General features: G+C 44.1%; 1 protein-coding gene across 3 annotated transcripts; it reads right to left on the bottom strand.

Annotated features, from left to right (window-relative positions):
- Window positions 1-162: 162 nt before the first annotated feature.
- Window positions 163-26,294, bottom strand: LOC119650727 (thymidylate kinase). Of its 3 annotated transcripts, none has more exons than XM_038053758.1 (5): window positions 26,151-26,294; window positions 16,194-16,305; window positions 15,883-16,131; window positions 15,703-15,820; window positions 163-495 (listed from the first exon to the last, which is right to left on the bottom strand). In XM_038053758.1, the coding sequence occupies exons 2-5, from the start codon at window positions 16,276-16,278 to the stop codon at window positions 318-320; spliced, it is 630 nt and encodes a 209-aa protein (XP_037909686.1). In that variant the 5' UTR covers window positions 16,279-16,305; window positions 26,151-26,294; the 3' UTR covers window positions 163-317. The 3 variants fall into 3 exon arrangements, with proteins under 3 accessions (XP_037909686.1, XP_037909705.1, XP_037909694.1); XM_038053777.1 differs by having other exon boundaries at window positions 26,061-26,178; XM_038053766.1 differs by having other exon boundaries at window positions 26,032-26,156.
- Between the last annotated feature and the right edge of the window lie 73 nt (window positions 26,295-26,367).

Below are 26,367 nucleotides of genomic sequence, written 5' to 3'. Positions count from 1 at the left end.
CCTGCCCCAGTCTCACTCTCCAACTTCAGTACAAGCTCCACTACATCAAGCGAGGAAATAACTCTAAATGCAGGCATTCCATATGTAATCAACTATGATAGATGGCATAATGACCTTTAAACTTTATATAGTTTCGAAGGACCTGAGCAAATAAAAGTAATCCACATTTAAATTGACCTATCCAGTCATTATTTATTAAAGAACAAATTAATTGGTTTCCATTTGTTTATACCATATTTAAAAAAAATACTATATCAAAAATATACCTCCAACGTCAAAGGAGTATGCCTGACTTAGAGCCAGGCAAATTGAAGCATTCACCACAAAGTACTAAGTTTTTCCGTTTTGCACTTTTCAATTACTTTAAGCGTTTGATCAGCGATTTCTTTTAATATAACATGTCGATCGCGGAATGCATCAATATATACCCATGAGTCGTCATGAAGTTGTTTGTAGATTTTGAGGACTTTTTCCTGGAAGTCTGTGGTTTCGAATCTGCAAGAAAATGTAGTAGTAGTTAATCAGTACCGAGACATAATAAATATACATAAATATTTGAATTAAATTAATTTAATCAACAGAATGTTGGCCAACCGAATTCAGAACCAATATTAGCTGCAATTTGGTCTTGAATGAAGTGCTCTAACACACTTCAAGGCCTAGATCCAATATGGATTGTTGCGCCAACGATTATTATTATTATTATTATTAGCTGCAATTTAATAAATTTCCAGGCCTCTCTCCCTCGACGATTACCTACCTTGTCGTGGTGAGGGAGCTCAGTAAGGAAGATCCTCCAGGAAACGGGAGGTGACACCTGAAGCCAAGCGGTAATCAAAACTCCAAGCCAAGGTGTGACTACCGTGCCGAGGGCTGAATGGTCACAGGGGTTAAGATGTGGCCGTAAACGGTGAACTTTGGGTACCAGGCGACCCCCAGTTTCAACTAGCCTTGTCTCGGCAAAAAGGGGCTCTGCCGAGATCAACTTACTTTCCCCGGAAAAATTGAGGCCATGGCAGCCAACTATGAAAAAACAAAAAAACAAAAACATAAACCTATAAAGCAAACGCTATTAAACTTCGATCGCGACGATCCAACCCCGAGTGAAGGAGCAACCCTGAGCTCATCGATGGAGAACCTGAGTCTAGACTCAGATTCCCCACTTATTCAAGTGGGAACCAATTCAATTGGGACCCAGTCCTTAACGGAGGAGCCGAAGCAGGCCCCTTCTGTCAGTACTCCTGACCCCAGGCTCCAATCGGCGCCACCTGCTGAGGCTAAAGTCTTACCCATGGGTAAGCACTTGCCCACGCACAGCAAACTGCCTTCGGGCAAACCGCCTCCGGGCAACGCACAACCAAAGAGCTGTGCCAAGGTTGAGGGGAAAGGAGCGGTCGGGGCACCTGCGGCTAAGGGGAAACCGAAGCGGCAGCGATCCTCGGATGATCCTAACTCTTCGACACAAAAGGCAGCAAAAAGGGCTCGGCCGGCAACGGCTAGGCGTTCATTTGCAGTCAAGGCTATCGAAGCCGATGGATGGGTCCTGTATGACGACTCTAATCCATCCGGCTACGATACTGAGCAGTGCGAACAGCTTAGGAGGAAACTTCTCGTAGCTGTAAGGACTGCGTCCGCGCAAGGCATTAAGCTTTGCTTTGAGTCGGTAGGTGTATACCGTAAAATGTTACGGCTGAACTTTGCCGACCAAGACACGAACGAGTGGCTCAGCCAGTACTGCTCCTCCCTTAACGATGTGTGGGAGGGTGCGCGACTAACCTTGAAAAGGGTCTCTGAGCTTCCATCGATCAAAAAGTGCTTTCTCTGGCTTCCAGAAGAAGAGCGAAATGGTGTTGGGGTTCTGGAACAACTTGGTGTACAGAACAACCTTAACACTTCCAACTGGTTGCTGCTAGGCAGCAAAACAGGAGAGAGAACCGATAGCCCGGGAACTTTTCTCACTATCGGCGTTCCCGAACCTGATGTTAAGAAGGTTCGGGAAAAATCGGGTTGCCGGCTCTACTATGGGCTGGGGACCGTCACGTTACAAGTGTCGGCTCCTAAAACCATTGAAGGGGACATGCAGCCCCCGGCATCTACACCTGAAACGTAGATGAGGTGCCACATTTCCCAAGTAAATTTGCAGCATTGTAAAGCGGCGACTGCACTTATCAGTCGTCGGATCAATAGCTGCAAGACATTTATATACCTCATACAAGAACCGTGGGTTGTTGGTGGGGCAGTCAGGGGCCTAAACTTCCAACATGCTGACCTATTGTATGCCAATGGAAGCGATCGACCCCGCACCTGCATGGTAGTCTCCAAATACTTCCAGGCTAACCTGGTTAACGACCTATGTGATGGCGACACCACATCGGCTAAGCTAACCGTAAAAAGTCAACAGAGAGATAAAGAGATACTATGGTGCTCTGCATATTTCCCCTACGACGCAGAAGACGTTCCCAGTGGAACATTCATCAGAGCTATCCAATATGCCAAAAGTAGAGGCATGGGGGTAATAGCAGGATGTGATGTCAACGCTCACCACATATGCTGGGGAAGTTCGAACATCAATGCAAGAGGATCGAGACTACTGGAGTATCTAGTAGAAACCGATTTGCAGATCCTAAATGTGGGTAGGTAATGAACCCACTTTCTTCAACGTGGTCAGGCGAGAGGTCATCGACATCACGGTGGCATCTCCTGACATCGCGGCTCTGATCGGAGAGTGGAGAGTATCAAACGATATCACACTCTCGGATCACAGACGCATTCATGGCTATCGAGGGTGCCTTCAATTATGCCTCATTCGCGGCAATTTGTGATGCGGCAAAACAGCATTGAATCGAACCGCTGCTAATCAGTTGGATCCTTCACATGCTAGAGTGGAGGAAAATCCACATATCGGTCGGCCAGAAGTCTATTGAAGCAGGATGTCTCAGGGGCTGCCCACAGGGAGGGGTTCTCTCTCCACTGTTATGCCTCTTGGTGATGGATACCCTGCTGTGGCTCCTGGAGGACAAAAAGTCTTCGCGCAAGCATTTGCGGACGACCTAGCCGTAATAATTACCGGCAAGTTTGCGGACACAGTATGTGACCGCTTGAATGCAACTCTGCATGTAATCCACAGCTGGTGCCTCCGCAATGGACTCACGGTGAACGCTAGGAAGACTGGACTAGTTATGTTCACTAGGAACGTCAGGTGAGGTAGCTATACAGCAGGAAGCTGCTAATGCAGATTCAGAGAATTGGTTGCCTAAGTATTACTGGAGCAATGAGTACTACGCCGACTGCGGCACTTGAAGCTATCCTAAATTTACCCCCAATTCACTTGGAGGTGAAACGGAAAGCGGCCAACGACGCATATAGGCTCGATACCATTGGGGCGTGGAAAGGCGGCCAATCCAACGGGCATGCGTCTATCTGGAAATTCCTTGAAAAACATCCGGTAGCCCTAATGCCGACCGATCATATGGTTTCCAGATTCGTCTTTGAAAAGACATATACTGTCGTAATCACCGAAGAGAGAAGAATGGTCGACAAGAGGCCATGAGTCTTTTCAGATTACAGACCTAATAATCTTCACCGACGGGTCAGTCATGGAGGATGGATCAGGTGCAGGGGTGTTCTCGGAGAATCCGATTATAGAACTGGCCCGACCTCTCGGAAAAATGACGACCATATTCCAGGCGGAGATATATGCCATTTCATTGGCAGCAGAAGAATGTCTGCGACAGAAATGGAGGGGTCGCACCATTCGAATCTGTTCCGACAGTCGGGCGGCATTATCAGCGCTAAATGGCAATAACATATCAAGCCAGTTGGTGTGGAATTGTCATCAGGTGCTGCTGAAACTTGGCCGACTGAACGAAACATTCCTGATGTGGGTGCCGGGGTACTCTAACATCGCCGGCAATGAGGAGGCTGACAGACTAGCTCACCGAGGGTCTGGATCCACAATGGTGGGGCAGAACCAGCTCTTGGAATCCGACCATCTACTGTCAAGTCTACTCTGAAGAGTGAAATTGCAAGAATTCACGCAACCAAGTGAAAAATTTGGACTCTTGCCGGCAAGCGAAAATCCTTGTGAAGGAGCCTAGGGCCACTAGAGCGGCATTTTTGTTGTCTCTTAAGAAGTCGGACATGAAAACCCTAGTAGGGCTTTTGACGGGACACTGCCCCTTAAACTACGATATGGAAAAGATTGGGGTAGTGGTTTCGGCTGTGTGCAGCCAATGTGAGGAGGAGGAGGAGACGGCCCTGCACTTTTTATGCAGCTGCATGGCATCCTCAGATCTCAGACGAAGACACCTTGGCAAGGTGCACACTCTCTGCCTCTGGAGAATGTTCTCAGATTCGCTAAACCCTGCGAACACCGTAGGCGGGAAGCCATTGAATAGGCAACTACGGGGATAGTACAATGGGCCTAATAATGGCCTGAGTGCTCGGGGCTGCGGCTCCCCCCAGTTAACTAAACTAAACTTCCAGGCCTCTACTTGCTTTCGTCATTGTTAGTTTTAATGAATCAGAGAACACAACGGATCATTGACTTTGAACTTTCCTTTAACCAATTTTACAATTGTTCTGCCATAAAGGCCTTTAGCTTCCGTAAGGGGGTCATCCCGTGTATCGGATCCGAGGAATCGTTTTTTTGCATCAATTGCGTCTAGATATAGTGTAGGATATTTAGGCTAACTAATCTTTCGATATTCGGAGTCGTTTGGTAATTACAGTGTTAAACAGGTAAAGTGTCGTATGTCAGCTTTATGTCGACCGCCGTAATCAAGTGTAAACTTACCGCACTGCGCGACGTTCGAATGACTTCATTTAAAGAGTGAAAATTGAAGCCATACATAGCTTTACATATGTTTTTTAAGAAACCGAAACTTTATTGGCTAGGTATAGCAGATTAGGCAGAGGCGGTCAAAGGGTAGTATAGGTCCCAAGGCGAAACGTGCATTGGTACCCACGGTGAAGCATAAAACCTGGGAAATGCCTGCTGAACCAACACCAACAGCTCTACTACCAAACCATATCTCCACCTCCAAGTGGTGATCGCTGGGAGTTCTTTCTTAATGAAAAACTGCAGACGGAGAAGGACGAAGGCGAGTCTCCCGCGCCTAAAAACGGGGCAAATTGTACCAACTGGTCCTCCAGGTTGGGGTTTGGAAAGGGCTGAAAACCCTACACGGGAAACCGATGATACGAAGCCACGAAAGGAGCCTCGGACAGGATGGATTTTACAACGACGAACCCGGGAACGACAACGGATTAAAGATTTGCGCATTTGCTCATGGAACGTGCGCTCCCTTTACAGAGATGAAGCTGCTAAACAGCTAGCCGATACCCTGTCTCAATATAAGGCTGAAGTAACAGCGTTACAAGGGATGCGATGGACAGAGATCGGTTTCCTGGAGAAGAGTCGCTACACCGTATATTATAGTGGCCATTCAGTAAACCATGTGCTCGGAGTAAGTTTCTTAGTCAGCCAAAAAAATAAAACATGCTGTTATCGGCTTTGAAAACATAAGAGAACGGCTATGCACTCTGCGCTTGCGAGGCAAATTTAGAAATATGAGCCTCATAAACGTTCACGCCCCTACAGAGTCGGAGAACGATACCTTCTACGAGGCAGTTGAGCGGACCCTCGAAGCCTGTCCCAAGTATGATATAAAAATCATACCTGGAGGTTTCAACAGTCAGGCTTAGAAACCATAAGTCGCAAAGAGCCGATGGAATTACAGTCGAATTGGTTAAATATGGAGGCGACCAATTACACCTAGCGGTTCATCAACTGATGCTCAAAGTATGGGACAGCGAATCATTGCCTAACGACTGGCAACGGGTCATTACCTTTCCCATACATAAAAAGGGAAATATCATGCAGTACAGCAATTATAAAGCTATCACGTTACTGAGTCCAATCTATAAGATATTCTCCGCAAGGCCAGATAGCCCCATACGCCCAGAACATCATTGACCCATACCAAAGAGGCTTCACTCCAGGTAAATCAGTAGCAGATTAGATCTGTGCAGCAAGCGATGGAAAAACTGCTGCAATATGGACATCAGTTGCATCACCTTTTCATTGACTTTAAAGCCGCCTACGACAGCATAACCAGGATAAAACTGTGCACGGCCATTAGGAAATTCGGGATCCCGACGAAATTGATAAAACCGACTAGGCTGACCCTGACCAATGTGCGAGGCCAGATCAAAGTTTCCGGATCACTTTCGAGACCTTTCAAAATCAACAACGGTCTAAGACATCATCAAGCGTCCCCTTCAACCTGGCCCTGGAAAAAGTGATTCACGATGCAGATTTAAATGCGAGAGACACCATCCTCTTCAAGTCCACCCAACTACTGGCCTACGCTGACGATATTTACATTATGGGAAGAACAGCCCGAGATGTACAGTCTACCTTCATCCAGATCAAGTAGGCGGCGCGAAACCTTGAGCTACACATTAATGAAGGCGAGGCGAAGTACATGGTGACAACATCAGCGCCAAAAACTAAAGATGAAATCCAGGCATGGTTGTTGGCTGCCAACAGAGCCTATTTCAGCTTACAAAAACTGTTTCGCTTGAAACGTCTCACCATTGGGTTAAAGCTCTCTTGCCAGTCCTTATGTATTCCTCGTAGACTGGGGTTCTTAGCAAAAAAAAAATTGCGAACTCTTGGCCGCGTTCGAGAGAAGTATCCTCCGAAGAATTTTGGGCCCCCTACATGAGGTTGGATGATTCCGTAACCTACATAACGACGAAATCTATGAGCGATACCACGACCGTCTGGTTGTGGATAAAATTCGGCTCAACAGGTTGCGGTGGGCGGGTGACTTAATCCGTATGGATGAGGATGATCCAGCCCAGAAAATCTATGGTAAAAATGAAAACGAAGTAGACTCTGCCTGAGATGGAGTGATGGCGTAGGTCAGAACGCCAAACAGCTTTTAGGGATATCGAATTGGTGGACCTCGACGCAAAACCGGGGTGTCTGAAGTTCCTTACTAAGGCAGGTCTAGACCGGATACCGGCGGTCGTTGCGCCATTGTTGACGATGATGGCAGATCAATGGTAAGTTTAAAATCTTAACTTACCATTGATCTGCCATAATAATCACATTCGAATTTTTAAATGCGTTTTTCTCGAAACTGCAGATTAAAAATCGGCTGCCCCATAGCCTATCTACCCAACGAAATTCTATGAAATTTTCACGACTTACTCAGAACATATTTCTACGGTTCGCAAACTAGGATAATTGCGATTCATTGGGCCGTCTTTTATGTATCGCTTCTTAAAACCGTGACATCTTGGTTTGGAAATAAATACTTCTTGGTTTGGAAATAAATAGCACCATCACATCACGCCAGTTAATTGGAAAATAATGCACCAGGCATGCGTGATACATATTCCGCATATATAGACCCCTTTATTACTAGAGCAGTAATGATACCATCCGGGCTGCGAACCTGAATCTAAGGAAACGGTTAAATGCCAGAGTCCAAGCTCTGACTTGAAGGCTGTACCTGTCGGCCCCGAACCGAAATTTTGGATGCTGCCTGGGAAGTGCACTTCACACTTCCACACGTCAACCTCACCTACGCTCTATCGTTCGCGGTTACCTGAAGTGCCTTTCAGCTCCTTCCCCCACGACACACGCACTCCTCCTCTACTGTTATGGGCCAGATGCTTTTAGGGAGATCCGCTCGTCGGCTAACTTAATCGTTTATCTTCGACCCGACTTGAACCTATTTCCAAATCCAGAGCCACGACGTGGCCAAGATCCAAGACCCGGTGAGAGAACAAACAGATGTCATCAGCGTAGTCGAGTTGTTTGAAGAAAGATGTCAACGTTCATTAAATTCCTCCGCGTCCTACAGACAATAGAGCATGAAGAACGTCACCGATAACAAGAAGAAATAATATCGGTAACAAAATGTAACCCAGGCGGACTCCGCTTTCGACCTCAAATTCCTCTCAGTTTTTACCTCTTGCAGCACGTGACGCTTTGCGCCATCATATGATATGCTGCGTAAAGCCAGATATATTCCCTGCTCGTGGTATCGAAGGTTTTTTCGAAATCGATGAAGAGCAAGTGCAGCGAAGATCTAATCTCCGGGCACTGTTCCAAAATGATCCATAGGAAGTTGATGTAATCAATGCAGAAGGGCCCGGAGCAATAAACTATCTACTCTCTGTCGATCACGTTTTTGGAATGTTCTTTAATACGTTACAGATTCAATTTCGCTATTTTCTTTGCGACGACAGAGAGCACGGAGATACCCCTCCTCCCTCCTCACACTCAAACCAAGTGCCCTTCTTTGGAATCTTCGCGATCATCCCCTTCTGCGAAAAATCTGGCATTCCCAAGATTTCCGTATGAGTGGGAATAGCAGATCTGCAGTAACTACAGATGCAACTATATATAACTCTGCGGGGAGATCGTCAAGCCCAGCGGCTTTACTCCATTTCAGTACATTGATGGCCGAAATGATTTCTCTCCTACTTGGACAAACAGTCCATATCTGCATGTTACAGTGACTAGCCATTTAATTCACAAGAAGAGGAACTTCACAAGGTGTTATACGATTAAGAATCGAAGTGAAGTGTTCTTCCCACCTCCTTCACAGCTTCGATGCCAATGTCAGCACCTGATCACGAAGTGATCGATCTGATTGCTCATATTGACACCCAACTGACCTTATGGCAGGCTCTATGCTCAAAAAAAGTGCCACCAATGACGAGATGGTGGAATTTCCAAAAATCCACAAACCTTCCACCATTATCGTTACGGTCGACAAAATCGTGTTTCCCCATCACGTCACCCTTAGGAAGCCTCCCCGAAATTGTATATAATTGATCGTAGAAAGCATTTTTCTCCACTATATCGTAAGTGGTGCATAGCACTGTACAATTGAGATTCCCCTTATCCTGGACCGGAATCTTACAGTTAGAAGTCTATCAGAAACCGGTTTCCAGATCAAGAGAGCGCACCTTGCGGTAGCCTTCAGAAACTACCCGACACCGAATTCGCGTCTGCTACTACTTGGCTTTTCAACTCACATTGCCATAAGTATGGCAAGAAGGGGAGGAGTACTCTCCACCTTCTTACTTCGTGTAGGCCCAGAATGTCCTTCTATAGCGCTAGATTTCTAGTTCGAGTTGCAGAAAACGAGTATTCTGAGGACACTCGCTACCGTTATCGAGGCGCGTGCACAGATGCCAGAAATCAAAATTATAGTCCGTTTTCGATAGCCAAAGGCCTTCGACATGAAATCACTCTCTATTGGAGGCGTTGTTGACGTTTCGGTAGCAATAAAGTTTCAATATTTGCGGTTTGCTAGTCCACAAATTTGTATTCCTTTTAGTCGCCTCTTACGCCTAAGCAAAGGCACAACTTTGAGTGTATTCTGGAACTTCATCTAAGTGGGCGCGGGCACGCATGGTATATATTCCGAATATATACCCCCAGGGCATTTACTCCCTCTATTAGTACAGTAGGAATTATGCCGGGCCCACAGACTTGTATCTAGGGAACGAGTTACGTGCCGGTAGAGGGCTGTGTGTACCTGTTGACCCCGAGATAAGGTTTTAAATGCTGCCTGAGAAGTACAACTCAAATGGTTTACAGTTTCCTAATTGCTTTCTATGTACCTTTCGCTCTGTATACGTAGGAAATTCAACTACTGGCTACGTTCTCTGACAATAATCTGCTGCAGCTTTGAGGTCACCTCAAGCCAGTTACTCTCTTTGCAAAGGCATCTTCATGATATCGTTTAGCTGATCTTATGTTCTTCTTTAGATACTTCTGGAACCGATTCCAGTCCAGTCCAGTCACCTGAATCAGATTTTAGAGTTTGGTTGAAAAGTACTCTTGGCGTATTAAGTGGAAAACTCTCTTCCCAAGCTTCCCTCTTGTTAGCTGTCATCATCTCAGCTATTTGCTCAATTCCAGCAATGGATTTGATTCGCCTTCCAGGTGTCGTAACTCGGGTGCTCATTTCTATTTTGAACGTCTGTGTAATCTATCCTCCACGGGTTCCAAAATGGAATGGTTGGTGGTAGATCCTTGCCTATTACCCTGTGATCCGAGAGCACGATATTATTTGATATTCTTCACTCTACGACAAAAGCCGCCACATCAGGGTATGCCACCGTGATACAAATGGCCTCTCACCTGATCACATTGAAGAAACTGGGTTCATTACAAAACACCTTTTGATTTCATTAACTCTCTTCTTTTCTTCCTTTTAATAATATGTTTCTGTTGCACACGGAACTAGTCCCAAGTTTCCAATCATTGCTGTTTCGTAGATCCCACTAGTATTGATTATTCCTCTACAAACCATTTAAAAAGGCTTCAGCAAATCAGATTCACATAATTGCATCATCACCTTTCACCACCTGTTCCTTTGAGATTAAGAGTTTCTTCAAATACATAATTTCACAGGTTACTTTCTTTTCAGAACGTGGGTTAAGAATATACCCCATCTGGTACTACAAATTTATTTGGGATATATGACACCTCATCTTAGTCACACAAATCGTACTGCCTGAGCCAGCCTTGCATGCCTTCTTCGGCAAAGTTTAGCCGTAATATTTTACGGTATACACCTGCCGACTCAGAGCAAATCTTGATGCCTTACGATGATACAGTCCTTACAGATAGGAGTTTCCTATTAAGATGCTAACCCGTGGGTAAGACTTTAGCTTCAGCAGGTGGCGGCGCCTGAAGCCCAGGGTCAGCAGTGTTGACAAGAAGGCCCTGATTCAGCTCCTCCGTTAAGAACTGGTTTCCAATTGGAGTGGTCTCCAATTGAATGAATGAAGAATCTGAGTCTAGAATCAGAAGGTTGTCCACTCACTCAGATTTCGATTGTCACGATCGAAATTTAAATTTGGTTTTCGTTTTATTTTAGTAAGTGTTATCAGTAGAGCCCCACTTTTGCCAAGACTGCCGAAAATAGCGGTCGCCTGGTACCTTGCGTGCACCATTCAAGGTCACATCTTAACCACTATGACCATTGAGCCATTGACGTGGGGCTTTGATTGCCGTTTAGCTAGTTACTGTGCTCCCTCGCCACGGCAAGGTCATCAGTACAATCATCGAGGAATATAGATCAAAGTCGATATGGTAGTCCCGCAGCGAAAGGAGAAGATGAGGAGCGGTTTTTTGTGGGAAAAGACATTTTTAATGAATCCACCTTATAGTCTTGACACTGCACTTTGCAATACTCTCTTCAAAATATGCATGTAAATATCAAGTGGCTCCTTACAAATTTGGCACTGATGGAATGATGACTACAACCAAAAAATGGTAGAAAATAATCGAACAAAGTAGAGAAAATTTAGTTTGATAAAATTAGTTAGGAAGTGTAAAACTATTACAAAAGGCCCGACACAATGAGGTTTTAACACCACTGCCCTTGAAGAACCATTTTTGATTTATTGAGAAAATCCGCTTCTGCTGTTTAATTTATTAATTTAATTTATTTATTTATTTTTTTTCCGAGTTATCACAATCTCGGCAGATGCCGGATTTTACCTAATACTAGCACTAAGTGCCAAGCATTTAGGCTCGGACGATCCTACCTACTTACTTAAAAACTAAAGGGGCACTGGTGGTGGTGGCCGGTGGTAGGTCAGTGGGAGAATCCGTCGAGTACTCCCCGCAACATCGAGCACGTATGCAGAAAGGTGTACTTCTGCATGGTTTGAACCAGACTGTGCGAAAGTCCCAGGACATCAAGGGAAGCCGTGAGGGATTTAGGTACAATACCTGTAGCTGACAATATTATGGGAACTACAACCACCCGCTCGAGATGCCAAATTTCTTTGATTTCCCGAGCCAATGGCTCATAGTTCACCTTCTTCTCCATGTATTTCCGTTCAATGTTGCTATTATGGGGGATAGCAACACAATAATATACGCGGAGCGACCCGTCTTGTCAACTAACAGTACGTCAGGCTTGTTGTGTGCGGTATGGCGATTGTCAGAACTATCAAGTACTGCTTGCGGCTCATATCGGTAAACCGGACATGTTCCCGTGATCAGCCCATGCTTATATGCAAGGTTTTGATGGATAACCTTACATACAGCATTATGCCTGGTGATGTATTGCACCGGTGCCATAACAGTACAGCCAGAAATGAGATGGTCCAACGTCTCTAACGCCGAACCACACATTCTGCACTGGTCGTTCTCCACCCATTCTTTCATGATGAGCTTTTTATAAGCTCGGGTGGCGACCACGCCATTCTGAATGGCAAACATGAACCCCTCCGTATCAGCAAAGAGCTCCCCAGCACACAGCCATCTGTTCGACAGATGCAAATCGACAAATGGCTGCCAAAGACAATTCACGTGTTTACCGTGCATTGCCTTCGACTTCCATTCATCGATCCGCTCTTGGTCCGACTTCACCCCACTCAGAGGATTGAAGGATCGGTCCTTCAAGTTGAGTGGAGTCAGTCCACAGTCTGCCTTACATACAGCCGCATGCAAGGGACTCGCCTGCTCTTTGCTGTAAAAATAAGCGCGCAGCGAGTCGACTTGGCGATGATGTTGTGCCGCCACGTCAACCACGCCCCTACCTCCGATGTCACGAGGCAGGTTCATCCGCTCCACGGCAGACTTTGGGTGATGCATTCGGAATTTGGACATAGTTGTCTGTATCCGCCGCTGGACGTTTTCCAGGTCGGTCTTCGTCCACGGCAATATTCCGAATGCATAAGCCAGTGAAGGGATAGCAAATACATTCAACGCACTTATTTTATTCTTGCGATGCGATTTCAGCACTAGCTTTACACGTCGCAGGAATTCGGACAGTAGAGCTTCCTTCAGATCACCAACTCGAGCATGGGTTCCTTGCAGAATTCCTAAGTACTTGTAGAAGTCTGTCTCGGTCATAGCTTCGATATGGACGGCATGCGGCTCGTGATGACCTTTACGGATGGCTTAGATTCGACACTTGTCTAATCCAAACTCCATCCGAATATCACGGCTGAACATGTCTATTATTCGCAACAGACTTCTAAGATGGTTGTCAGTACCAGCATACAGCTTGATGTCATCTAGGTACATCAAGTGTGTCAGTTCGCACTTAGCACGTAGGCCATATTTTATTGCAAAACCATGCCCTCTAACATCATTCAGTAGCCATGAAAGGGGGTTCAGTGCCATACAAAACCAAAGGGGACTAAACGAATCCCCCTGGAAGATGCCCCTCCGTATACGGATGAGCTCTGAGGTATTAGCACCCTCAGATGTACGCACCGAGTCGATAATGAGTTGCTCTTTGCAACCCCTTGACCCAACTCGGCAGCCCTTCTGCTCCTCGGACAGAATGTTGTTGGTCTCGAGGTGCGCATTGATCCTTCCACTAATAATGGACGTGATGAATTTGTAGAGGGTTGGTAAGCAAGTGATCGGTCTTGTGTCTGCGGGGTCCTGCACCGTGTCCTTCTTAGGGATAAGGTAGGTAATCCCCGCAGTGAGCAAAGGTGGAAATTCCTCCGGCCGACTCATGACCTCATTTATACTGCGTGCCAACCGACTGTGTACGCTGGTCAATTTCTTATACCAGAAATTCTGCACCCGATCCAGACCTGGGCCCCTCCAGTTCTTCGAGATGTTTATGGCTCGTCGAACTTCCTCTTCGGTAACATCCGCAAAATTCATGCCAATTCACGGCATGGCGGGTGCCTTCGGGGTGATCCACTCAGCATGCTGGGCGGGTAGCCCCCAAAGTCTACCCCAATACTCTTTCGGTTCCTTCGCCGAGAACTCTATTGTCTGGGCGCTCTGTTGGGATTCGTTGAGAGATCTAAAAAAGCTCCGCTGGTTCCTCGCGTATGTTGCATTCTGGACACGTCTGGAATAACTTTCGCCATACCGTCGTAACCGACTGCATATGACAAACATTTTTTGTTTTAGTGTGTCCAGAATTTCAACTACGGGTGTCTCACAGGGGATGGCATAGTTCCGGTAAACCCTCTGCACTTTATTTCTCACCCGTCGGCTGCCATTGCCAGTGCTAATCTGAATCAGTCTAGCAATGTCCTGCCTTAGTGAGTCCCGCCGACGTTCCAGACGAATTTTCCATGGTGGATCCCTTTTGTCACTCAAACCAATAACACGAAAGCGAATCTTCTGACCGTGCAATCTGATATCCGCAACTGCACCACAATACACAAGTGATTGTAGTTGCAGCAGCGACATATCAGCACACAGTCGAGATGCAATATCATCATTGATTTGAGATATAATTCCCGGAGTTGCTGGAGATACATAGAGCCTGGGAATACCTGGTCTATGCAAAGGATCCATATCCGAGAATTCTATACACGCTCTTTGGAATTCGTCCCGAACCTCAGCGGAAACCTCAGCTGGACGGTGGAGAAGAGTGCTTCGGCGAGTACTGAAACTGTTACCTGCAGTGCAGCGTGGTGTTGTTGATGCTGCCGCCTCTGCCCCCATCGACTCTCGGTCACCAGTTTCCCCGATGACTTCAAGTCGAACACGCTCCCTGATGGTGACCGGGATTGTGTCACTGCGAGTAATAAAGCGGTACTGGTCTGCGACTCGCTGCACAGTCACGTGCGCGAATTGCGGGAAACGCTCGACGAATCTTTGGTGCAACAAGGGGCGGTAAGATGTTGTACGCGCCCCCGCCGTTATTTCGCAGTAGGAGCGGATGATGAAGAGGTTCATTTCTTCAGTCCATTTCATCCGCTTCCTACGCGAACCTGCTGAAGTGGTCGCCACAGATTGTGGCGAAATAGCTGCAGCAGGCGGAGCTGTACTCCTGGTCGTCGTGGCGCCTAGACGTCGAACCGCCCCACGACTAGCGGTTTCGACGCCGTGCTGTCCATTACGAGAGCCTGACCCAGTCACCAAGTCAGACGACTCCCGCCGGTTATCCATACCAGACCTTAAATTTCTCCTTCTTCTCATTTTTGGTAGTGCATTTTACCCCTAGCTGCCAGATGTTGAGATAGCTTCCTTAGTGAGTAATCTGCAAGACTGCAACGTTCCTGCACTTTCCTCACCTACCCCTAAGACGCTGCGGTGGCGTACAGCCATTCAGACTGAAGCTATCCATCCCTCCTCCTTTCACAACCGGGCTTATATTTATTTATTTATTTATTTATTATTTAATTTATTATTAAATTATTTCGAGCCTCGACTGACCTACGCAACCAGAGGAAATTATTTGCCTCTCTTCGATATATTCACATTGACATACAGACACCAAATTGTCAAAATGGGAGAAACTTACTACAAGGGCCATATTTCGTTGGATCAGTTTTATGGTGTCTTATTATGTTTCCTTAGAACAATGTTTCGTTTTATTTAACCGGACGCACAACAGGATGAACCCAAACATATCTGAACGGAACCAGGATTCAAACCCGTGGACCGAAATCTCCAATGCACCGCTGTTACTCGTCATAGGGGTTGCAACTACAATTTTCCGGGTGCTTAGAAACTCACAGAAGGAAATAGTTTTTGTGAATAGTTGGTTCTTCACTTCAGAAATAAAGATGCTATCCTAATATTTGCCAAATGATTCTTAGACACTCAACAGAAAAATAATACTTCCTTAAACAGAATGGAATAATTTCCAGTGTCTTTCATCTTGGCAAAACAAAACTGCACAAAAATTCACTTTACAACGTAACCCATAAATATAAAAATACCTTTCATTTCCGAAACCTCCCCGATTTTCTAAAGCTGTTGGATTTATCTGCAAGAAAAACACACGATCTGGCCGCGGAAGTCCAGTTTCCGGTCCTTTACACCATTCCAAATCCAATCCTATCAGTGACAAAAATCAAATAAAATTAAAATTATGTGAACTTTTCCAAAACAGAACTTACCTTTTGTTGTGGAAAATGCAACTCCCGAATATGAGTAACGATCGACGATTAGTGTGGTACCATTCACTAATAATTGTTTCATTTTATTCGCTAGTTCCCATCGATTACTGGTAAATAATAAATGAATTGTTTCATGAGGAAGGTCGATCTTTTTCTTTAGATATGCATCAATTACTTTTCCACATTCGGTTGTACGATCGGGAAAACTTATATGCTCTATTTTATGTCCAAGACTACGTAAATGTTCAACTGAAAATTAAAGTGGAAATATTAAATACTTCAGTCTATTTTACAAGATGACTATCATTTACCTAACAATTTACATTGTGTCGATTTTCCGGATCTATCGCATCCTTCGAAAACTATGAGAGCACCTCGACTTTTGAGTCCGTTCATATTTATTCGACTACTGAGTATTTATCTCTGAAATTTGAAATCAATTTCAAACAAAATGCTTCTGATACTTAAATTTGGTGAAAAATGTTAAGACTTTTGCATACATCCAGAAAATAAACAAATCAAATATTATATGATGATAGTGGCTCTTAAAGCAACACACTCCAGCCCACTCTCCACATGCCCCCGAGCCCGAGGTTTCCTCACAGACTCGGGACAGAAAAGCAAAATTGGATCAATTATAAATTTCGGGATCCGACTAGTCCTGGGTGTAAATAATGTAAAAAATAAAAAAGCACAAAAGCATTAAATTTCAATAATCACTCCAGAAAAGCCTTTGATGAGAAACCCACTATTCCACCACACCAATTGCATCATATAGAGTGTGTGTAAAGCGCGACGATGAAAAGCACAGGGAACATGGTCAACTAACAGTAGGTGGTGGGGATGCAGTTGGTATGTTCCTGAAACCTTAGCATTCTATAACATACCCAGTGTTGGGACACCTCAGCATTGTCTATACGACGTCAAAGAATTTTATCCAAACTATATTTCGTACGGCACGGAAAGTCTGCAGGAGCAAAATCTGTGATAGAATAAAAGACATGGCAGACCTTGACCCAGATGAAAAGTTAGCGTAGGCCAGGACACCAGACAGCAAATAATAATTTCCATTTGATATCAGAGATCAGAGTTAGATATCTATCATCTATTATTACAAGCATATATCTCAAGTCAGTCGCAGTCACAAATTACTAAAAGAAACTAAACAAGACGGACCTGACCTATTACAACTTTATTAATAACTGTAGGATTTCCACCAAGCTTTCCAGTATCAGGTCTCATATGAGTACCTATAGCACAGCATCTTATGGATCTAGAATGAACTTAGGGGGAGGTTGCAATAAATTTGCAAAATGTAATAAGCTACTATTATTAACCTTATTTCGGGGCTTAGCATTTAAATGAGTTTCCATATTTTTTTCAAATTTTTCGGTTGAGTTGCTTCTGAAAATTGATTCTTGAAGTAACTTTCGTTCGTTTCAAAACTAATACTAGGTTCGGCAAGTGTCAATCGAGAGCTTTCATTTGATATCCCACATGGTTATATTCGGTAAAAAAATTGCCCCCCCCCCCTCCCTTAAGCTCTACATGCGGCAATGTAATTCTCTACATGTATAAGAGGGAGCAATTCACACCTTCCCGTCAAATTTCGTGTCAATTGGTCAATTATTGGCAAAAATGTTACCGAACCGAATATAGGCAGCCCAAGGAAAGCCGTCGGCTCTTTACCTCCAGAGTTGTTAGCTCGGGACTGGAACATGAAACAAATAGGAAAAAGATTGCAGATGCCTTCTATCCGAACATCGTGCGCCTACAGTGCAACATCTGACGAAGCAGAATGCGTGATAGCAGGCATCCCAATAGATATCTTGGCGAACTAGGGTCGACCCAACATACACAATCGTCGAACCCTACACCTATAATCAACAGTTGACACGAACTGAAGCAACACTGAAGTGGCAGAAGGGATGGGACGATTCTCTTCAAGGACACTGGACTTGCAGAATTGTCTCATATGGCGCAAAATGAATTAAGGGGGTCATCCCGTGTGTCGGGTTGGAAAAATCGATTTTTTTTTTGCATGAATTGTATCTATAATATATATAGTGGGGAATATGTGAGCAAAGGGATTTTCCGATATTCCGAGTCCTTGAGAAATTACAGGGTTAAACAGGTAAGGAGTTTGCAGCCGCGGCTAGAATACTTGATGAGAAAAACATCGAATCTTTTTTTACCTGTTAGTTTTTTACCTGAGCCTTATAAATTTAAACACAGGTATAAATATAAAAAGATAAAAAACCAATCAATTGTCTAAACTTATTTGCTGTGTGGAATAAAAAGGATAATCCAGCCTAGAGTGAGCACTGAAAGGCTTTCAAGCTATACTCAGTTATATTTTGTTGTAAGTATTGTGCTGTTTGTGTGTTCAGTGATTTTTTTAAATGGATCGTACGAAAGGAGATCGCTAACGTTCAACGTCATGCTCGCACTAAAAAACGAGTATTTCATGGGAATCGATACTTATCAGAGAAGAAAAAGGACTTCGCATCAACATCAGCAAAGAAACTTTTAGCAAGCATGAACATGGATACTCCAATTGCGACAAGTTTTGTATATTGTATATTGGATTTTGCTGGAGTTTCCTTCGGTATTTCTGCGAATTTCTGCAAATAATAAAATATACGTAGTAGTAAAAAAGGAATGCGTAGGACATGTCTAGAAAAGAATGGGAACGCGGCTTAGAAATGCAAAGAAGAATCACAAAGGCATTAGTGGAAAGGGGACTGGAAAACTTACTGATACGGTTATTAACGACCTCACTACATTTTTTGGGCTAGCTATTCGCCGACACGCAAATTCGATAGAAGGAGTGAAGCAAGAAATTTGGGCAACTTTCTTCCATAAATGTTCTACAGACGAAAATCCTCAGCATCAAAATTGTCCAGCAGGCGAGGACAGTTGGTGCAAATGGCGCAAAGCGGAAGCTAAAGGAGAACTGGATAGTTTCCACCACAAGAAGGCACCTTTGACAGAAGAAGTTCAAATAGTCATCAAACCAATCTACAAAGATTTGTTACGAGATGATCTCTTGAACAGATGTTTAGGAGCAGAGACCCAGAATAACAATGAGTCACTAAATGCATTGATCTGGACTTTCGCTCTTAAACACCATCATTCTGGGGCCAAGGTCGTAGAAATAGCCACTTTTCTGACTGTAATTATATTCAATGAAGGATTCAATGGTATTCTCAAAATCCTAGTGACAATGGGATGTCAAGTTGGTCACATATGTCAAGTTTATGTCGACCGCCGTAATGAAGCGCGAATTTGGCGGTCCGTACGACGGCCGACTGACCTCGCTAAAAGAGCCATAAAAACCAGAGAGCAACAATCGGCCTTACAAGACTTTTTTAAAGAAACGGAGGGTGCTCTCTATAGACCAGGTATAGCAGATTAACGATGAGTTAAAATTTTACTATTGGTAATCACATTTAAATTTTCAAATGCGTTTTTCTCGAAACTGCATCTTGAAAATCGGCTGCCACCATAGCTCAAAATCTATCCAACCAAATTCTTTGAAATTTTCACGACTTCTTTAATACGTATTTCTACGGTCCGAAAACTAGGATAATTGCAATCGGACGGGTAGTTTTTTTTTTTATTCATAAACAAGTCGGGAAACCGGAAGCTAGACGCTTCAGGTATGAAAGGTTTTGTGTATTTCTTTTATAAAGAGATTTGGGTGTGCATTTGTCCCATTAGCATGTAGCACATAAAATATGCATATATTATGTGAAAATAGCCACTTTCAAGTGATATTGACGTTCATAGTCTTGAATTTGCAGAGGAGCGCAGATTTGACCTAGTATAACTTTGTCAGTAATAGTGTGATTTTCACCAAATTTGGCAAAAACATGATCTATACTGTAGCCTACATTGCTGCAAAATTTTGTGATTCTAGGGTGAACTTAAGGGGGGTTTTCCTGTCAATTACTAAAAATTATAGTATAATACTATTATTAACTTTATTTGAACAGGTATCGATATGGAGGGTATTTCGGAGCCTAGGCACCATATAGTGGCAGCCCTCTGATTTTTTGCAGATTTTTCGGTTGAGTAGTTCCTGAGAATGGGTTCGTTAAAAAAATGACCACTTTCAACCCCCCGCACTCCCCATCTTTTCAGCAAAAGTCAAAACTAAGACCGGGTTCGAAAAGTACTAACCGAGACCTTTAATTTGATACCCCACATGACTATATTTGTTGAAAAAAAAATTTACACCCCCCTTTTGCATGTATGGGGACCCCCCCTTAAATTCGTCGTAAGAGGATGTAACTCACTATATGCGTGAGCGTTCACAGTTCCCACCTTTTTACCAAATTTGGTGTCAATCGCTACAACCGTCTCCGAGAAAAATGCGTGTGACGGACAGACAGACAGACAGACAGACAGACAGACAGACAGACGGACAGACAGACAGACAGTAAACCGATTTTAATAAGGTTTTGTTTTACAAACAAAACCTTAAAAAGGCCGTAAAAAAATACCAAAATTCAAAAAATTAAGTTTAAAAGCCCACCAAAAATTCGCCTTTTAATATTTTCTAGTTATCCTAGTTTGCGGACCGTGGAATATTGTCCATATTAAAATGCCACTTAGTTTTTTTTCCTCAGATGAACACAGCGCCCTCCAGCGTGGCAGCAGAAAAACACCTTTTTTTGAAGATGGGTGCATAAATTGACATGTATTCCAAAAACTAGCTAAGATCAAGCTGAAAAATTTATCACATATACTAGAGATATCAATAAATATGTGGTGAAAAAATCATGTTTCTATCTTTATCCAGTCCTTCAAAATATTTTTTCAAAAAAAGGCAAAAAAAACGGCCTTCACACGGGATGACCCCCTTAAACAACGCCATGGGGAGGTTAGTAACGGCCTAACCCAATATCTTCATCGCTTTGGGCATGACAACTTCCCATATTCCCCGACATATAATATGAGTCAGGAGGATGTTGGAAACTTTCACTCAACGCACAGAGGGCGGTGGGTGGTTGTCACCCGAGAATATCGTGGACTACATGTTAGCCTCTAGGACACCTTGGAGGACAGTGGCCCGCGATGTAATACCGAAATGGTTGTCCCGCGGGGTATGCGAAGAAGAAGATGGTTTTAGTGAGTGAAAGTCTTACATAACCATATGGCAGGAGCTAACAGTAGGTTTTAAAGCCTCCCACTTTCAAAGCCAAAAGAAAAGACAAACAGTAAACGCTATTTTTATCAAATTTTGAAACAGAAAGTCCCCTTAAACTCCACACGGACGAACACAAGCTGGAACACAAGAAACCAATCGCGTATATTGGCAAAATCCTGCCATCACAAGTAAAGCCAAAAGTGACACGATGATTTTCAACTTTTCCATTTTACACAAAAGAAAGCCTATGAATCTATAGATCAGTGACCAGACCAATGACAGAATATGCTGGCACCTCCACTTTAAATGTTCCCGAATACCTCGAATAAAAATTTTGCACCGACATACACATGATACATCTTATGGAAATCCAACTATTAGTGTCAAAGTTATAGTAGTTCAAACTTATCAATTTCCTGCGAATTTACCGCATCCTAAGCCATACAAACAAGATACTAACGTCATAATTAACGACAATAATTGACATTCGAATGAAATATTAAAATTCCATTCTGAAGAATCTACTTCTCCCCAGCCCTTTTTAAGGTTTTGTGTAAAACTTCGTACTTCAGATGTTCAGAGCAACCTTGGTAAGTGAATTCTCGTTAACGCCAATTACGTGACCATGGCATCGAAGACGCCTTCGTCGGAGTTTCTCCACGATCGGTGCAACCTCATATCAATCGCGAATATCCTCATTTCGGATGTAATCAAAACGTGTCACGCCACCAGTCCAAAGCAACATCTTCGTTTCCATTACCGCAAGACGCCGTTCATTGTCTTTTATAGTCGGCCAATACTCACAACTATAGAAGCCGCAGACGGACGACATTGCATTAGATTTAAGACGTTCGCTGATACGTCGATCACAAAGCACACCAGTTATGCAATGCCACTTCATCCAGGTCGCATTAATGCGTGAAACAATGTCAATACGCAGTTCTCCATTGGCTGATAGCATTGACCCGTGATATTTAATTCGCTTAGTTCGCGGTAGGTTACTGCAGCTAACAGCGCTGAGCAATTTAAATATCTCGAGTCAATGCTATCAGCCAATGGAGAACTGCGGTATGCCCCTCACAAAGGGAAACACAAAACCTTATATACTTGAAGCGTCAAACTTCTGGTTTCCCGACTTGTATTAAATTCGGCGGGAGACGAATAATTAGGTTAAGGTGGGACGTCGCCAGGCAATCATATCACCTGGCCCCCTGGAGAAATAAGGAAGTCGGGGGCCACCGGTCGCGTAGATGTCCGAATCGGCTCAGAGCCGGAGAAACGATCTCACTCACACGATTACCGACCATTGCGAATGTGGAAGAATCGTGGAACCAAATGAAAGACACGATCCACAAAGCGGCCTCTACAACCCTCGGGGTCAGCAAGCCGGGTAAGCGGTACACCAACCGAGATATTTGGCTTTGGAATGATGATGTTGAAATGAAGGTCCATGAAAAGAAACGCCTCTACCACAAATTTCTCGACGATAAAACGCTGGCCAATTGGCAAATTTATAAGAATGCCAACCGAGAAGCAAAGAAAACAGTCGCTGTCACCCGAGCGGACCATTACAAAAATCTTTACGATAAACTGGACACTCGGGATGGAGAGAGATATCTGTATCGACTTGCTAAAAGCCGAAACGAAGGTACACAGGATATCCAACACTTCTGTTGCGTTAATGACAAGAACGGTACTTTGCTTACCAACCGTCGAGCCGCAACGGATACATGGCGAGAATACTTCGAACAGATTTCAACTGAAGAATTTTCTCATCCTCCACTTCCACAATCATTGCCGACATTTGGACCAGTTCCACCTGTCAACGCAACTGGTGCTCAAAGGTGGCGGTAAGGAAGACGGGGCGGCAACCCTGTCGGCCAAACCAAAACCAAGTGGCCGAGGAGAACCTCCATAGTGGTGGCACGCTGTACTCACTTTGGCTTGCCGGCCGTGATGCACTAGGCAAATGCTCCAAAGGCCTAATCAAAGCGATCAGACCCGAGTCTACACGGTGACTCATCAGAAATGACAATTTGGTCACGAAATCTTACCAGGGGTATACTGGTACCATGAGAACCGGGATAGCTCCTGGACTCTCATACTTCGGGTGAACTCCCGTTGTATGAGTACACCTCGGTTATTTGCGGTAGGCCCCCTAGTGGTAGTTTCATGGGGGTTGTGGTTATACTCAAACGAGAAGAGACCTTCGGGCCTCGGAGTGGTGTTGCGTGTCAACACGGGTGCCGTACTCCTTAGTTCGGTAGAGATTTAGGTATGAATGCTAAGCCATGCACTTGGTATAGACTGGTACCGTTGTTGCTTGTCTCAGCGGGGTTCTGATTGTGGTCACAAAATCAATCCGTGTCTTAAGAAAACCGTGGGATTAAGTCACAAGACAGGTGCTCACGTTAAACCCTCAAAGACTTAACTGTCAGCGCAACTGAGGAGGCAAAAAACGAATGAAATCGGGGAAAGCCAAAGGACCTGACGACATCGCATCTGAGCTCTGGAAGCGAACACTATGGCTCAATGAATTCTTCAATCGGGTTATTCAGGGAGGAGGAACACCATCTGACTGGCAGGAAAGTACCACAATTCTAATATGGAAAAAGAAAGGTAGTCCAGCAGAATGTTTAAATTACCGTCCGAACCGGTTACTTTCCCACACCATGAAGATTTTTGAACTTATTCTTGACAACCTTATTCGCGAAATTATTAAAATAACCGTGAATCAAGTCGGATTTGTCAAAAACTGCGGAACTACTGACACAATACACGCTGCGCGGTTACTCATGGAGAAACACCGTGAGAAGCATTGCCCTCTTTACATTGCATTTCTGGATCTAGAAAAAGCGTTTGACCGTGTACCACACGAACTCATCTGGTATACTCTACGACAACACTTACTGCCAGAAGAACTCGTGCGGTGGGTTCAATTACTCTACCACGATCCGAAAAGTAACGTTCGGCGGGTGTATCAAAACTGCTTCGTGTCTCTGTTGCTACTCATCAAGGGAGAGCCTTCTCACCACTCCTCTTTGTTCTTGTTATGGACACCGTCACACGGGACATCCAACGTCCAGCGCCCTATACACAGCTTTATGCAGATGATATTTTCCTAGCATCTTAAAGGAAAAATGATTTCGAGCAACTTCTCCAAAATGAAATGATCGCCTCATGGCACACGGTCTCATATTGAATCTGAATAAAGCCGAATTTTTGACAACTGACCCCTATGAAACAGGCACAATCACTGTAAGTGGCAGTGACCTGGCCAGAACTGAGCGATTTAAATACCTTGGGTCAACGCTATCAGCCAATGGAGAACTGCGTTATGAAATTGCTTCACACATTAACGCAACCTGGATAAAGTGGTGTTCCACAACTGGTGTTCTTTGTGATCGACGTATCAACGAACAATATCGTCCGTCAAGCCGCTCTCTATGGTTCTCAGTGTTATCCGACTATAAAAGACAATGAATGGCGTCTTGCGGTAATGGAAACGAAGATATTACGTTGGAGTAGTGGCGTGGCACGTTTTGATCACATCCGAAATGAGAATATACTTGATCGTTATAGAGTTGCACCGAACATGGAAAAGTTGCGAGAGAGGCGTCTTCGATGGTATGGTCACGCAATTCGTGCTAACGAGAATTCACTTGCCAAGACTGGTCTGAATGTTGAAGTCGATGGTAAACAACCAGAAGGCAGGCCGAATCAACGGTGGCTTGATACGCTGGATGGGGATTTAAATGCCTCGAGATTGCACCCAGATCAGGCATTCGATAGAGCCAAATGGCGAAACCGATCACAACGAGCCGACCCCGCTTGTGAACGGGACAAAGGCTGAAGAAAAAGAAGAAGAGTCGATGTTCACGACTAGCAAACCTGTTAGGGGAGTTTGTTGACAGCCTTGGCGACAATATTGATACCAAGGCTATGCAACACTAAACTCTCATCGTAACAGAGTTGGCACCCAAGGTGGGGCCACAGTTGTTGCGTACGTAACAAATCGCACTGGTCAAACGAGACCAATAAAGATAGGAGACTACAATTTTGAGACCGTTGAAAATTTCTCCTATCTAGGATCGAAAATCACAATCGTTAACCGCTATGACAGAGGCAGGCAAAGCCTATTTCAGCTTTCAAAAACTTCCGCTCGAAACGACTCACCATAGGATCAAAGCTCTTAATATACAAGACAATGAATGATTTTGCCAGTCCTTATGTATTCCTTGAAGACCTAAGTTCTTAGCAGGAAAAATTGCGAAATCTTGGCCGATTCCGTAGCGTCTATAACGATGAAATCTACGAGTGATACTACGACGTCTAGTTGTGGATAAAATCCGGCTCAATGGTTTGCGGTGGGCGGGGCACCCAATCCATATGGAAGAGGATGATGGCGTAAGTCAGCACCCCAGTGCTTTTAGGGATATCGAATTGATGGACCTCGACGCAAAACCGGAAGTTACTCACTAAAGCAGGCCTAGACCGGAAACCGGTTGTTGCCACGTTGATGATAATGAAGATTCAACAACACTCAACAGGTCGTTGGCTTATCTTGAAAAATAGTTAATTTGGCTTAGAATCTTGTTAATTTCATTTATTAGACCATTAATTAAATACGTTTAAGCGTTAATTCGTTTTGATAAAAGGCGAAGCTGCGTTGAAAAAAAAAGTAAAGATGATTTACAAAAGGTGTAAATTGTGTCTTGTTTCTTTATAAATAACAGAAAATACTCTCTGGAAGCTTCACGAAAAGATTAATTCATCACCAAAGGGTAATTGAAACAGCAATGCTTCCTAGGTTAGTTTAAACATTGGTCCGGAAGGTCGTAGAATGTATAATTGCAAAAAGCATCCACTTAAGCTAAATCCCTTTCCATCTAGTGCTTACTACTCAACAAAATGCACTATAATTTGTCAAATATTTAATAAAAAACCCATGCACGTCTTCACATCACAGGAAGAAATGTTAACTATGCAAGGACCTTTCCCAGAACCCAGTTTCGATGCTAACGTGACATTTATCAGCTCGTGATGCATTTTACGCCCTAAGGTGACTCACGCCAGGGATCACTTGAAGACAATAGCAATAACTATTATTTACCCAGGAAACAATTCACTCCACTCCAAAACCACAACTCCAACTGGCCGGGAACACAACTTCCCGCTTGAAGGATTGTCAAATTTGAAATTTCATTTATGCCAACATCAAAGTGCTAAAGTCAACACGATACGGTTGCACATTGTTCAGATCGTTAGCGCTGTTCCTTTAAAACATTTTTTTGGAGTTGTAGTAATTCCATCGGAGTGATATTGTGGAA

The sequence above is a fragment of the Hermetia illucens genome, chromosome 1 (genome assembly GCF_905115235.1).
Source record: "Hermetia illucens chromosome 1, iHerIll2.2.curated.20191125, whole genome shotgun sequence".
Taxonomy (NCBI): domain Eukaryota; kingdom Metazoa; phylum Arthropoda; class Insecta; order Diptera; family Stratiomyidae; genus Hermetia; species Hermetia illucens.
The sequence above is the reverse complement of the archived record's forward strand: the minus strand, read 5'-3'. Positions and strand labels throughout refer to the sequence as shown.